Source organism: Gastrolobium bilobum, unplaced genomic scaffold (assembly GCF_033153095.1).
Source record: "Gastrolobium bilobum isolate Gb01-03AN ecotype WA unplaced genomic scaffold, APGP_CSIRO_Gbil_v1 utg2189, whole genome shotgun sequence".
In the NCBI taxonomy this organism is placed as follows: Eukaryota; Viridiplantae; Streptophyta; class Magnoliopsida; order Fabales; family Fabaceae; genus Gastrolobium; species Gastrolobium bilobum.
In genome coordinates, this window is record NW_026898832.1 from 42,575 (window position 1) to 59,001 (window position 16,427).

A 16,427-nucleotide genomic window follows, 5' to 3' on the forward strand; every position below is an offset into this window, starting at 1 on the left:
CAAAAAATTTGTCTTACTTCCATTATAAATAAACACAGTTTAAAATCTAGCCAGCTATCATCTCAAGCAAAAGAATTCAACAAAAAGGACTTATCTAGATTTCTTAATCAATGCAGGATTATTAATAGCAACCATTGAGATGTCATACAAATCTATTCTGAATAGATAGCAATACACGTACAACATTAGGATGTCTTCTGTACTTTAAATGAAATATTTAAAATATATATTTATATGTACATCATTTTATTTTATTTTTAAAAAAGTATTAGCAGTACTACACAATATATGTTCATAAAACCAAATAGAATAAAAGATGCACATGTTTTGGCACATTGTACAGCCATTTCCACCCATTTTAGTGTCATTCAGATTCTGTTTCTTACCACTCGTAGCTGTTTTGATTCAAAGTGTTTAGCACAAAAGTTACAAAAACAAAAGCAAGAATAGTTCAATTCATACAAATATGTATGAGAGTATGACAAAAACACCAAACAGCCATATCTATGCTTAGACAAAAAAATTGAATGCACCACAAGTAAAATCTTGAACCCTATAATTAATTGCATTTTTTTGAAAAGGAGGAAGCTATCAATAGGTAAACTTCTACTTCAGAGCACACCTGAGCTACCACTCTGTGACCCCTGTAGTCAATTATAGCCATAGCAAGATTATAAAGTCCTGGGACATCAACTTCCTGGTAAGCCTTTGTGCCCTTCAATTCATTATTTGCAGAAGCATATGTGGTCTGCTCACTCTCAGCAAGATGTGCTTCAGGAGGAATATCTTGAGTGACTTCCATGCCATTAATAAGATCTTCCAAACTTGAACCATTATTTTCCCCCCCATTGGGAACATGTAAGTCTGAAGATTTTTCAGAAGAACAGTGCAGAGTGCCTGTGCTCCATGTTTTTGAATTAGCATCTGTAGTTTTCTTTGACAGCTGCTTAAGGTCAGCATCAACAGCAAAACTAAAGAATATATTGTTGTGCACGTATCTATTACAAGAACACAAAAAACACTGATAAGCCAACACCTTACATTGAATAAAGTCAAGCTTTTGTGCAGAGAAAAGGGAAATCTCACAGATGAAAACAGTGCACGACAAATCAGCTACAACAATGACGATTTCAACAAGTATTATAAACATGAGAAAGAACAGTATTATATTATATTATATAACATACTTTTTCCATAATTGTGTACCATACTTGAGACAGTCGTGTAACAGACAAGTCCTTCACAAGGAAGTTTTATAGGCCAAGGGGGAGTATCTTCGACCCCCAACCCCAAAAAACCAAGAAAAGCGTAATATGTAGCTTGCACTAGAGCATACTTAATTTCAAGAAAACAATATCAGAATAAAAAACAATATCAGAATAAAAAACAATATCAGAATGCAGGAAAAACTATTTAGAATTTCAAGAAAGTCAATAATATTTTGGATAAATTTCTTAATTTTAAACATTAGGTCAAACTAACATGTGAAAACATTCAGGGTCGGTTGGGTTTATTGGAGAAATGCAGCCGCTAATCACTCCAATAGCACCATTAATAGCTGCATCAACAAAGTCTGATGTCACTTTATAAAGTGCCCTATGCTGCACAATCCTGCAATAATGGACAGCTCACCCATGAAATGTAGATAATAAATGAGTCAAGTCATCGCCAATAGAAAAAACTAAAGGACATTCATACTTTTGAAGTCATCAAGTTATGAATCATGTAAAGGTACCTCTCCTGTGGACTTGTATGAGGAAATTCTCGACAAGATTGCAGCTCTTCATTCCAATCTCTTTGCATTCCAATTGGCTCACTTCCATATAGAAGAGTCAAGGAATTCTCAGACCTAGCAGAGTCTCTTCTGTGGTCTGCCAATGAAAGAAATGAATTTACAAAATAGAGCAACACAGCAATTCTCAATTACAATTTACTCAGTGCTACATGCATAGCCATGTAAGATGAAAAGTTAATAAAATAAACTATAAAATCGTTCTGCTAATAAGTATGCATATTGAATGAATGATTTTGTGCCATTGAAAGTTGAATCTCAAGTCATATAAAGTGAAACAATCAGAATAATTAATATCAACTACCTCAAACTACCCCACGTTTCTCAATCATCATTTTTTTTTCCTCTTTTTTTTTTTTGAAAAAAAGATTCTCAATCGCCTTTCATCAACACTGAATAAAGTTTCAAATCCACACTATGATTTACAGTGTGGGGACCATAGACGGACGAAAAAATCACTAGGTTAGAATAAAAGCTTCAAAAAGTTGACTTCTGCTTTAACAACTGAAACGTTGTCATGTTCAACGGGTATTTGTAAATTGTAAGATATTAACAAAGAATAAAATGGATGCTGTGTCAGTTGAATAAGCATTTTAATGTTAATGGAGTTGGAAATTTTCAGCTCACCTCTTAATAAAAATAATTAGATTTTATCACACAAAATATAAATTAAATAACATCATATAATAAAATAACCAATAGAAATCATCTTCAAAAAAGTATCAGAAGCATTTATCCTTGGTAGCAAGTTATTAAAGTTTTTTCATCAAGAAAGTATCTGTTAATAGCCTCACATGCAAGTGATAAAACAAAGTAAATAATGTTTACCAAAAAAATAAAAATAATAATCACAAGAATGCATGTGAGCTTACTAGCCAACTGCACCAAGTTCAAGATATGCCAAAAACAAGATTTTCAATTTTCCATCACAGAAGACAAAAAGAAAAAATATATCACCGACCACTAAAGGAAAACCAACCCACTTACCCAACTCTAGGAGCACAAGTTACTATAACATAAAGAATTGAAAATATAATACTGATGAAACAAATTGCCGGAGGCAGAGCTCACCAGGAGCTGGGTATAATCCAAGCCATGAATTAGGTGACAACACAGACTGCACATTTTCAAAAGGATGGGCAGCAGCTCTCTGCTCCAAAATTTCCCGGAAAGCTTTATAATTGAACAAGGATATAAGTTTTGATTCTCAAAGCCCAAATTGACAAACTTAAATCTTAAAACAATGAGTACTTAAATGCACTTCATTACCTTTTTTGAACTTGGGGCTAATCATTTGTAAGAGAGAAACAAGAGTTGTTGCTTCAAAAGTAGCTTTGCTTGGCCTCGAGTCAAAAGTATTTTCCGTGCTGGAGTTGACATAAAACATCCTTGTACTTCCCGTTATACAAAGTTTATTACCCTCCAGAGTTATCACATCTAAATAAAGCAAATCTCCAACAAGCCTGCAAACCACAGAACACCTTGTCAGATGCCATTAAACAAGGATATGATATATATTAACTTCGAACACATTTCTCGAGTTACCTTCTATAGCTTGGAGGAGGATTAAAAGACGAAAACACTATGCTCTCCATGCACTTAACCTCTTTCAGCGGGGACGCTAGCAAATTACCCAATGAATCAGAGACATCATCCATATAACCAAGTCCATCAAGCTCCGGAACCTCAGTTTTCAATGTATCTGATATTCAAGGAAATGCAGAAGAAGACTACTAATTACACATTTACATATTTCATAGAGTGATAACGTACTAAACAGCAACCAGCTAAGCATAGCTTAACAAGGACTCATAAAACTCAAAAAACAAGGTACAAAACAGTAATAAAATATAGCCAAAAACCAATAAAGAGAATAGAACTATCCCATACCTCCAGAATTTGCAGCTTTATTCTGTGCTACCTCATTCGGCGGGGCAAGTGAGGTGGACAAGGAAGCATGAAGGTCCGAAAGGGAAAGCAACTCTCTCGTATGATGAACATGAGCCCTCATGGTTCTATCATCATACAATGCTGCAAAGACAATTAATTAACTTTGACTTCCCAAAACATGCTTCAAGAAACATAAAGATACACAATTCATCATACCAGGAACCATTTCCAAGGAACAACCACCAGTGGTAATGTCAGCTACATCTGAAATTGTGCTGTAATCTTCCAGGTGATGAGAGGATCCATCCTTTGTGTGTAAGAACAAATGATAGCACGTGATATAACACGTGTCCGGAGTATCAAGAAGGAGCTGTCTTACTTCCATTACAGTGTCTCCAGGGCTCAACTATTAACCAAATTTATCAAACAACTTAACTTAGAACACTGCTTTGATAATAAATTATAGAGAAATCATACTCTTATGTTTCATGAAATTGCTCTCACTTCGAAAAATGTGCCTCTATTTTTTCTTTTTTTCTTTTTTTTTTTTAAATTGGTGGGGCTCACTTTATTTGTCTCTTAGCACGAGAGAACTTAAAGAGAACTTCACTCATATTACATGAGAGAAATAATCCCCTAAATTATAACAACATATGACTTTTCACACATAAATTCACCTTTAGGTCGAGCTTGTCCCCAGTTTGCGTTTTAACAGAGACAGAGTAAAGGAGAAGATCACCTGCACCATCAAGGCATTACTCAACACAAATTTTATTTTATTATTATTAAATTGATTAAATTGAAAAAACAATGCAATGCATATCAAATATCAGAGGTTGACCTTGTTTTTGTTCTGTCTCTGCATTTGGCGTTTCATCAGCTGCTTCAACCACTTTTACCTCTTCTTTATTGTCCTTTGCTTTTGCTGGAATGTGTTCTGAACCATTGTTATTGTTCTTGGTATTATTATTATGCGAACCTCTTCTGCTCCTTCCTTTGCTTGACTTTCCAGCCATTTCTGAATTCAAACCAAATAATCAAACAGTGTCAGTCACTACTAATGTTACTATTGTATATATATACAAATTTTTGCTTTTTCAAGTTCTCTGTGAAAAATAGTGCGAGATTACCAGAGGAACTTGGCGATTACAGAGGAAGAAGAAAAAGCATAGAGAAATGGGGGTTTTAGTTTGAGAAATCGGAGAGAGGTTTTGGTTATGGTTATAAGAGACGACGAAATAAAGAGGCAGGGAAGCGAATCAACAGCTATTTCCAATAACTATAGTGGGCTGGGCCTTTTCTTTCAATTGCCTTCACTTCTTTTCCTCTTTTAACCTTCTACTCTTTGGTATTTCATTAACTTCAAGATCACCAAACAAAATATTTTTTGATTTTTTGTCAAGAAATCACACGACATAAAAGAATTGCCTGTTTTAGAATTTAGCTAAAAAAAAGCGTAGATAAGTTACCGATTGACAATCTCATTTTTTAATCACTTTATTACGATCGATTATGAACCACCGACACTTCAAAGTCTCTAACGTGCCATATTCGACATTCACCGACACTCCAATACTCATTGAAAAGACTCAAAAAATGGTTTAAATGTTACGTTGCGTTGCATTTTGAGTTCCAACTATTAAATTTGTTGGATTACGATTACTATTTTATTGAGTTTAATATAAACATTTGGGATATCTTATATTTCATTACAAAATTGATGGGTATTATAAGTTTAGCTTTATTTTTTTGTTAAATTATTAAATATTAAATATAATATACACTACATAAATTAAAAATATTATACAATATTAAAATGTGTCCTAACGTGTCGAAATTTAACATTTTTAGAATTAACGTGTCGGAGTGTCGTGTCGTATTCCGTGTCCCATGTCGATGTCGGTGCAACATAGATGACCGATGTACTTGCTGAAGTCGCAATGGTATCAATTAAAATCAAATTTATTTTCTATGAGCCCGCATCAGATACACCAAGTATTCTTACAGGTAAAATTTGTTTTTAAGAGGTAATAATCAAGAGTAAAGTCTCTTGTGGGTCCCTAACAAAAAATACGGTCCCCATTTTTGTCTCTTGCAAAAAAAAACCCATATTAGTCATTTTTCAAAGGCCAAAATGGGTCTTCATTGAATTTCTAAGGGGCCATAAGTTCAAAGAACTGAAATTGTCGACTAAAGGATCAAAAGTTGACTTTTTGTTTTTGTAAAGGACAAAAGTGGGGACCGTGTTTTTTATTAGGGACCAAAAGTGATTTTACTCAATAATCAATATAATTATCAAATTCTCGTCTTAAGAGTCCTCTTTTTTTTCGGTATAATTGGAGGTATCTCCATTTAACCTCCCACGGACACCTTATCCTCAAAATATAGCGATGGCTACCCTGGTTGGAACAGCAGGTGCATTGAGCTTCGCTACCAAAGAAAGGATGAGACTAATCCCCCTTCGAGGAGAGAGGCACACTGCCCCTAAAGATTTTTCAAGAATTTGCTTGATAAGAGATTTGAACTCTTAACCCAAGCAAACCCTTGAAAGCTCATTTACCAACTAAGCTACCATTGGGGTTGGTGAGTCCTCCCAACCTCAAATACCCGGACACGCTATTTTTCAAAAAAAAATGCATGTCGGACACGTGTTCGACACGGACACATTCCGACACGCGTCCGACACGCGGTCAACATTTCGGGACACATGGTCAACTCTCCGACACGCCCCGACACATTTTTCGACACGCAGTCAACTTTTTTTGACACATGGTCAACGTTCTGACACTTTTTTTTTAGTCTTAATTTTATTTTATTAACTAAAAATAAAAAAAAATCATTTATAAATCAATTTTTTCTGTTATGAAATTTGACATGTAAAATTAACAAGGTACAAATTGTTTTTTATTTATGTTATTAAATTTGAATATTTGATTGGTTATATGACTTATTATGAACTGTTATATGTATTAAATATAAATTATATTATATATATTAAAAATATTATTTAATATCAAAACGTGTCCCAACATGTCGAAATATGCCATTTTTTAGAATTAACGTGTCGGCGTGTCGTGTCCCGTGTCCGTGCATTATAGCTCCCAACACAAAGCGTCTGGTTCAATTGGCACTTACGAGCAGGGTTGGCAAAATGGGTCAACCCGACCCGACCCAACCCGCATTCAACCCGGAAAAAATGAACCGGGTTAGGGTTAGCTCGAAAAAAAACGAGCCAGAAAATCCAACCCAACCCGACACGAGTCGGGTTCGGTTGGCTCTAGGTTGGCTCAAAATTATGGCTCGTGGGTTGGGTTGAAAAAATAGCTCACGAGTTGGCTCGAAAATTGGCTCGCGGGTTGGCTTTTTTTCAGCCTATTTAAATGACCATATAGTATTAATGCACCAGTTATGTGGCTTCCATTAGCTTAAACAAAGGGTTACAAAATAAGAAATAAAAACAAAATATTTTAGTTTCGAATTTTCTTCACAATAAATTTGCATCAACATCCAGAAACAATCAGAACACTTGCTACCAAGTGGGTATGATATTTGAACCAAACAGAGCCAGCACAGCCTAACAATATAAAAATGGCAGGGATGTGAGAAGATTAGGGACTTAAGTTTAAAGAAGGAAGAAAAGTGATGACAACATGTGTGTGGGTTTTGTCCATTTTTTTATATTGTATTTTGTATTTTTTTATAAAAAAAAACTCAACCCATGAGCTGGCTCACGAGTTGAAACGAGCCAAGTTGGCTCGGGTTTACAGCTCATTTCCCGGCTATTTTTTGACTAGTTACTAGACAAGTTTGGCTCGTTTTTGCCGATCCTCTTGTGAGATGTTATGAGTACAACTGTACATGGATGTTATGAGTGCATCTGTACATGGCTCACAAAGGAGGTAAATATGTTGATATACCATGACTTGAAGATGATAAAACATTACTACAACATCTTCATTTTCCATGGCCTTGGAGCTTAAGAAGTGCCTTGTTGAAGGGTTCAACTCCTTCAAGCATGTGAAGCATGTCCACTGTCGCCTCTTCCGTCTTTGTCTCCACCAAGACAACTACCTTGTTAACATGATCTTGCGCTCTTGCTTAGACTTTGGTCACACACAATACACCAAACTTGTTTTCAACCAAACCAAGGATCCAAACATATATCTTTGGAACACCATGATTCGAGGGATGGTGTCCAACGATTGTTTCCATGATGCTATTCAACTCTATGGTTCAATGCGCATAGCGGGGTTCATCCCTGATAACTTCACTTTCCCTTTTGTCCTCAAGGCATGTGCTAGGCTCTCGTGTTTCCAGTTGGGTCTTAACCTTCATTCCCTCGTTGTCAAAACGGGGTTTGATTTTGACGTGTTTGTCAAGACTAGTCTCGTTTGTTTGTACTCGAAATGTGGGTACTTGAAGGATGCACGCAAGGTGTTTGATGATATTCCTGATAAAAATGTTGTTTCTTGGACTGCAATCATTTGTGGGTATATTGAATCTGGCCATTATAAGGAAGCTATTGATTTGTTTAAAGGGTTGTTGGAGATGGGTTTGAGGCCTGATAGTTTTAGTCTTGTTCGTGTTTTATATGCTTGTACTCGGTTAGGGGATTTGGTTAATGGACAATGGATAGATAGATATATAACTGAGAGTGGTTTGCACAAGAATGTCTTCGTGGCCACCTCTTTGGTTGATATGTATGCCAAATGTGGAAGCATGGAAGAAGCACGTTGTGTCTTTGATGGAATGCTTGAGAAGGATATTGTTTGTTGGAGTGCCATGATTCAGGGTTATGCGTCCAATGGGCTTCCTAAAGAAGCACTTAACTTGTTCTTTGAAATGCAGAAAGAAAATCTGAAACCGGATTGCTATGCCATGGTGGGAGTTCTTTCTGCATGTGCAAGGTTGGGAGCACTGGACTTGGGGAATTGGGCCAAGGGTTTGATGGATGCTAATCAATTTTTGTCTAATCCTGTCTTAGGTACTGCCTTGATTGACTTGTATGCAAAATGTGGAAGCATGGCACAAGCATTGGAGGTCTTTAAAATGATGAAGGGGAAAGATCGTGTGGTCTTTAACGCGGTTATTTCTGGACTGGCTATGAATGGACATGTCAGAGCTACATTTGGAGTATTTGGCCAAATGGAAAAGCATGGAATGCAGCCAGATGGGAACACTTTCGTTGGTTTACTTTGTGGGTGTACTCATGCTGGTCTTGTTAATGATGGTCGCCGTTATTTTAATAGCATGAGTCATGTTTTTTCTGTAACTCCTGCTATTGAGCATTATGGATGCATGGTGGATCTCCTAGCCCGTGCAGGTTTGTTGTTTGAAGCGCAGAATTTGATCAAGAGTATGCCAATGAAGGCCAATGCTATTGTTTGGGGGGCATTATTGGGAGGATGTAGGTTACATCGGGATACCCAATTGGCTGAACATGTGTTGAAGCAGCTCATTGAGTTAGAACCATGGAATTCAGGACATCATGTTCTCTTATCAAATATATATTCAGCAAATCGTAGATGGGATGAAGCAGAAAAAATTAGGTCAACTTTGAATGAGAAAGGCATGCAAAAATTACCTGGTTGTAGTTGGGTTGAAGTTGATGGGGTCGTTCATGAATTCCTTGTAGGAGACACTTCTCATCCTTTATCACACAAGATATATGAAAAACTTGAAAGATTATTTAAGGACTTGAGAGAAGCTGGTTATAATCCAACCACTGATTTTGTGCTCTTTGATATAGAGGAGGAGGAGAAGGAGTACTTCCTTGGCTGTCATAGTGAGAAGTTGGCTGTTGCATTTGCATTGATCAATACTAGCGCCAAAGATGTGATTCGTGTTGTTAAAAATCTTCGTGTATGTGGCGATTGCCATGAGGCTATGAAACTCATTTCGAAAGTTACGGGGAGAGAGATAATCATTAGGGATAATAACAGATTCCATTGTTTTAGTGAAGGCTCATGTTCTTGTCGGGATTATTGGTAAAAATTTTGATGCATTGTGAGGTCTAAAAAATCTCAACTCATTGTCTGACTCACTTCAAAAGTTGTCAGACATCAAAGTTTCTCTTGCATATGTTGAAATGGTATTTTGTGTTTCTGTAACTTCTGTTAACCCTTTACAAATATTCTGAAAAGGGTAAAAATGAAATCTATGACATCTGGCACCTGCCTTGAGTATAGTGGGGATCCGAGTTAGTTTTGCTGCTTTCAGATGGAGAAATGGCCACTTGTTAAATGTTCCTTCCATCCCTCAATTTGAAGCAGCAATTTGGGTCCAAAGATGAACTTGAAAGTTGCTGTCATGTTGGAGAATGCAAATACTTTTCTCTAGGTCTTAATGATTGCAAGTGAGCCCTTGAATTACGTATTTGCTGACTATTTTTTGATTCCCTAAGGACCTAATTGTGGTTCTGGAAAACTATGCTCGACAGAGCTCCTAATTGGGAGAACTTGAGCATAAATTTGAGATCAACTTTACATACAACTTAGACCAGTCAGCTGGTGGAAGTCTAGCAAGAATGCAAACATCCTTTGGCAATTGATTGGCAAGTCATACTGCATTTACATAAAGGCTGTTTCCCCCATTTAGGGTGAAACCATAGCCATTTCATCCATTTGTTATGGCTGCGAAAATAATTTCCAACCGGGTAGTCAGTTCCGCAAACCCACCTCCACGAACTCTTTTTCATTCAATATCTTTTCATAAAAAGTTGTAACATCATCACTCATTTTATTTTATTTTTTGTTAAACACATCATCACTCACTCATTAGTTACAGCCTACAGGAAAACAAACCCTTCTAGTGAATAAGAGACAAAGTTATCTAAAGTAACTTTAAAAAAAATGGATTATATGCTATGTTGTTCTTTTTGCAATTTTAATATTTCGTTCTTTCCTTTTAAAAATTTAAAATAACATTATTTTATATTTTTAATTTATTTTTTATCAATTGAAAAAGATTCACTTCTCAATAATTATTATTTTTTGATAAATTTCATTGTACACTCTTATTACTATTTCATTAATATTTATTTATCCGCACTCACATTCTAATATGGGGCAAAATTCTTTGATACCTGGGTCAAACTTTTTAGTTTGACATTAAATTTTAATTGTTAATTTTGTGAATCTTATAGTTATAATTTATTGGGTCATAATTCTTAATTCTTAATAAATTATAAATATTAGATTGAGAAAAATCAACGATTGAGATTTGATGTCAAATTTTTTAGTTTAACACCGGTGTCAAAGGATCATGTCACTTTTAATATATATTTTTTAAAATTGGGTATTTTATCATCTTTTAGGATACAAACAACATTTTAATTTATTTTTTAGCTTTCGGGAGACCATTTTTGAACAAAGCCGAATTTAAAATAACCAATTCTGTGCTTATAACCATATGACATTGCGGAATAAATGAAACTAAGCTTAACATCATATTCTTATTTTATTTCACCATACTTTACTAATTATGTACTTCTTTTATAGTTCTCATCTCCTACTATGTTATAGATCTCTTCGTTATCTTCGCCTGGGTTCAAACTGTGTTCAATTCGGAGCACTGTAGCTCAAGTTATGCAATTTTTACTAAATCATGTCTGTTCATATTTCAAGTAGCACGTTTTAGCGCTCAACTGGGCGTTAAAACGGCCAGAGGCAGAGAATCTGGCCTTCTCCAGGTCTTCAGCACGTTTTAGCGCTCAACTTGGGCGTTTTAGTGCCCACTTACGCGTTTTAGCGCCCACTTAGGCATTAAAACGCCTAAGGACAGAGATTTTTCCTCCATTTCACGAACGCATCGCGTTTTAGCGCCCTTATCAGCGCTAAAACGCTCTCCAACTGGGCCACACATGCCCTCCCCTGTTTTCCTATAACCTCATGAGGAAATCCCTCCCTCTTTCACCATCCTCTTAACACCTAATAGACTATGAATTGCCAACAATATCCAACACATATTGTGGCTCTTACATCCCATCATTTTTCTTTAATCCCTTAAATACTCCTTGCACCAATCTATAATTACAACAACATAATATTGTATTACATCAATGTCCTTCATAATAACATACATGCCAAAGAACTTAGCTATCAAAGAGACATGATCAAAGTCATTGCTCACGAACAACATGGTAGTTACCACTACTAAGATCATGCACTAAGTCCTCCAAATATACATCATATGGTCATGTGAATGACATATATATATATATATATCTAACAATCCTAATGGATATGCAGTCCAAAAATGACAAACTATCATGTGCCATCTACTCAGGCCTCTTGCCTCGTCCCGCATCATCCATGCTAGCACCTGAAATAACATTCCCCAAACAGGGTGAGATAAAACTCAATAAACTCAGGGTTCTTGGAAAGCTCTTCCAACCCCAGAGTTCACTTCCTGAATGAAGGGTTAGTATCCACACGGCATGAATTACATCATATATCCAAAGGCAATAATAGCAATGATTTAATTAAAGCATACTCGTGCATTCAAATGCCAAAGAATTAAACAATCAAATCATCACACACGCTTCAGTTGCATCTTAGTCCTTTCCACTAAGCATACAACCTAGCCCCTAGTGCTTGCCCATTGGCCCTTTCTCCAATGACACAACAATACTATATGAATGCAAACATACCATAATATTAACATTACCACTCAATCATCCATTTATTAACCATTACTTCCATAAAAGCAATGGTGGAACAACAAGAGGGATTAACCTCCAAGATCCAAAGGTTTACCTCTTGATGTTTCCTCTTCTTTGCAAGCTTTCTTCTAGCTCACTTATCCATACAAACCTTTCTTGGTGTGTCACTTGGTAATTCCTTCCAATCACCAACGTTACCTAAACAAAATCCGAAATTCAATCAACAAGGAATTCATTTGGAATTGTTATGAAAACAAACTTTCCTACTCAACACCTCCATTAAGGTGCATATTCTATCAACTTCTCAATAGTCCCATGGTAACTAAAGGAATCTTTCCATTCACATTAGTCATACAAGGCATCACAATGCTTGACCACAAGGTTAGGCTACTTACCAATCCTTGAAATAATTCAAGTACACAAACCAAGCTCCATTGGTTCCCCTATGGCTTGATCACTCACAATTGGTCCACTTGCTTCAATCCTAGCAATCATATGGACACAATCAATCAAGGCTCAACAATATAAGAAATCCACACTTTCAAGCATAATTTTTCAAGATTATTGAAACTAACTCAAATCATAAACTAACTTCACTTCTACCATTTATTTACCATTCCTAACAACTTTTACAAAGGAATTTAGCTTCAATCTAACTCAAGCTCATCAAACTCACAAAATCACTATTCATCATCTTCAACCTCATGCAATCACCATGGAAATAAGGTTTGAGAAGTAAAAACTTACCCCAAAGGATCACACAACCAATGAATGGTGGTCTCCTAAGCTCCCATGGAAGAAAATGCCATCAAACTCCTTAAATCACCAAGTGGGTTGAATTCTTGGGAGGAAGATATCTCACTCCACAATGCTCCACACTCAAAACTAAGCTAGGATTTGCAATGAAGGAAGGATTCTCTACATTTTTGGCTTTGGAACGGATGGATTTGGTGGAGAAATGGAGAAGCTAAGGTTTGAGCTTCAAATGTCTCTCCCTCTCTCTCAAGCGCTGAATCCGTCGGGGAAGAAGAAGCAAATGGGTTGAGGTTCTATTTTTTTAGCACATAACATACTAAGTTATCTCAACCGGGTATAAGCTCATCTATCTATTTAGCTTCGTTCTCTTTCCAACTTTATTCAAAGGTCTGGAATATTTTTATAGGGATATTTTTTCTTTTACTTTTATATTTTGAATACTTTTGCCTACACCCATTTTTATCCCTTAATTTTCACTAACGGCACTTTTTACCTAAAAAATGACCTTAATTCATTTAATTAGATATTTTATCTAATTCAACCCAATAATGCATGATTAATTATTTAATCACATGCAATTTCCTAAATACTTGAATTAGGGATATTATATTGCTGCATAATTTTCTTTTACAACAATAGAATTATATTTCCTGTATGTATGTATATATACATATATATATATATATATATATGGAAAAAGTTTAAAAACCCAATATGGTATTGCTTTGAATCACTTATATCTCTGTGGTTTTTTTAATCACTTAAAATCTGTGGTTTTTTTATCCACACCCCTCTTTTTTCATAATATTTTATCTTATTTTTCTTTTTCTTTTTATTCACTTATACCCTTGTATTTTTTTTAATCACTTGTTCCAATGTGGTCATGTGTTCGACGCCTAGGAGAAGCACTTTGGGGCCAATGGTGAAGTCCAATGTCGCTCCCAAGTCCATCCTACGGGACAGAGACACCCTGAGTTTACTCAAAAAAAAGTTATAAAGAAAAAGAAAAAGAAAACCAAATATTATGAAAACTTATAACACTTAATAAAAGACTAAAATAAAAAAAGTAGCAAAAAAAATCAAAGGTGTCATGTGTCAAAATAAAAAAGGAAGTAAATGTATAAAAAATAGAAGAAAAAATAAAATCAAATATATTAAAAATCACAACAATGACATAAAAGACTAAAATTAAAAAAAAATCTAAATGAAAAAATATATATTGAAGATAAAAAAATAGAAGAAAAATTATGATAAAAAAGAAATAGAATAAAAAGAAATCACAGTTATGAATTTCTAATATATTTGCTTTTATTATTATTTCTTGTCTTTGGTCTATTTATTATTTTTATTTAGATATATTTGGTCTTTTTTATATCTCTTTTTTAATTTTTTTTATGAAAATCTTTAGGAGATGAGGTGGCATAAGGCTAAAAAAAATAGAGGAGAAAAATAGAATAAAATAGACCAACAAGTATAAAAAAGAAAGACCAAACATATCTAAATAAAAAAGAATAAAATAGACCAAGGACAAAAAAAATTAAAGAAAAAACGAAACTAAATATATTGGGAAACTCACAAGTGATTTCTTTTTTATTTTATTTTTTGTCTGAATTTTTTCTTTTGGTGATTTGTCTTTGGTATATATTTTTTCATTTGGACTATTTTTTTTTTTTTTAAATTTTAGTCTTGTTTGTCATTGCTGTGATTTTTAATATATTTGATCTTATTTTTCTTCTATTTTTGTTCTTATTCTATTTTTTTTTTCATACATTTATTTCCTTTTTTTATTTCGACACATTTAATTTTTTTTCTTTGAGTCTTTTATTAAGTGTTTTATGTTTTCGTTGACTTAATTTTTTATCAATTTATTTTCTTCTTATGTGAAGAGTAAAATATATATACTTAGTTAATTTTCTAACAATGTAAAAGAGGGGGGCTTTTATCGACTTTTTCACCCTTTTGTCCCTCATTAATTATTTAATAACCATTTTGCCCCTTATTCAGAACTATCTACCAATCTGCCCCTCTTTAATCGATTAAGCCAAAAATTTAATTGATTAAATGGTCAAAATAGACAAAAATCGTTGACTTGAAGATTTAGTCGATTAAATCTCCCTATTTAATCGACTCAATCTCCCATGCATAAGGTTGTTCTTCTGATAAAGAGGAAGATTTAATCGATTAAGTTGAAGATTTAATCGATTAAATCTTCATTTGACCTTTTAATCGATTAAATATTCAATTTAATCGATTAAAGAGGGACAGATTGGTAGATAGTTTGCAATAAGAGGAAAAATAGTTATTAAATAATTAATGAGGGACAAAAGGATGAAAAAGCCAAAAGAGGGGTGTGGATAGAAAAATTACAGGGGATTAGGTGATTAAAAAAAGTATAGGGGAATAAATAATTCAAAGCAATACAATATGAGTTTTTGAATTTTTCCATATATATATATATATATATGAATTTTTTAATTTAAATTTTATATAAAAATTATTAATTTATGATCTTTTTATCACTTAAAATAACACAACTTTATATACTTTAAAAGCATAAACATTTTTACCCACGCACACGCACACACTCGCACGCACGACTGATGGAAATCAACGGTTAGGATTTAGTGTCAAATTTTAAAATTTAATACCGGTATCAAATGATCATGCTCCTATATATATACTAGTGTATTACCCATGCATTGCACGAAGAAAAAAAACATTAGGCGTATCACCTAAACCCAAAAACATTGGGCATCATTTCTACACATGTTAAGCATGCTTTGAGAGCTTCTACACTATCATTTGCATATTCTTTCATATCTTTCAAAGATCAAATATATTTGAGCTCATATCTTGAAAATTCATATACCCATAATGCTTCAAGTTGTATATCCACACTTTAAGAGTGTATATTTATTTCTAAATATTTCGCTCCTTGTATTCTTGAGTTGAAAGGGTTGTGAGACCCATTGTTTGAGAGGTGGCCAAATACCTAAGTAAATTTGGAGTGAATTGTAAGGTTACCAAGTACCCGTAAACTTGGAGATTTTAAGGTATCCAAGAACCCGAAGTCTTGGAAGATTGTAAATGTTTGTCAAGCACTCGTGAAACTTGACCATTAGTGAAAGAGTTGATCGAGCGACTTCATTCTGGACGTAGGTCACAAGTGGTGGTGACCAAACCAGGATATATTGTGTTTGCAATTCTCTAAACTCTAAACTCTTTATTTTTAGCACTTTAATTGCTTCTCTGATATGTTGTATATGCTAGTATAAGTTCTATAATTGTGATATATTATATATTATGGATTGTCTTAATATATTGATT

The 16,427-nt window shown here is 34.4% G+C and overlaps 2 protein-coding genes across 2 annotated transcripts in view; one reads left to right on the plus strand and one right to left on the minus strand.

Moving 5' to 3' along the window:
- The window catches only part of LOC133284545 (clustered mitochondria protein-like), a 29,131-nt gene extending 24,243 nt beyond the window's left edge, over positions 1-4,888 (minus strand). Inside the window, exons 1-12 of the mRNA XM_061481583.1 lie at positions 4,813-4,888; positions 4,524-4,700; positions 4,360-4,421; positions 3,899-4,088; positions 3,683-3,823; positions 3,338-3,494; positions 3,062-3,255; positions 2,864-2,965; positions 1,736-1,871; positions 1,483-1,611; positions 832-998; positions 623-786 (exon numbers count right to left, since the gene is read on the minus strand). Coding sequence (XP_061337567.1) covers positions 623-786; positions 832-998; positions 1,483-1,611; positions 1,736-1,871; positions 2,864-2,965; positions 3,062-3,255; positions 3,338-3,494; positions 3,683-3,823; positions 3,899-4,088; positions 4,360-4,421; positions 4,524-4,698 — 1,617 coding nt within the window. The 5' untranslated portion in view covers positions 4,699-4,700; positions 4,813-4,888. The remainder of the gene's footprint in view (positions 1-622; positions 787-831; positions 999-1,482; positions 1,612-1,735; positions 1,872-2,863; positions 2,966-3,061; positions 3,256-3,337; positions 3,495-3,682; positions 3,824-3,898; positions 4,089-4,359; positions 4,422-4,523; positions 4,701-4,812) is intronic.
- Positions 4,889-7,627: 2,739 nt separating this feature from the next.
- On the plus strand, positions 7,628-9,742 carry LOC133284546 (putative pentatricopeptide repeat-containing protein At3g08820; the record flags this gene model as incomplete). The annotated part of the gene is made up of 1 exon (XM_061481584.1): positions 7,628-9,742. A coding segment is annotated over one exon (2,046 nt), but the record flags the coding sequence as incomplete, so codon positions are not given.
- Positions 9,743-16,427: the final 6,685 nt, after the last annotated feature.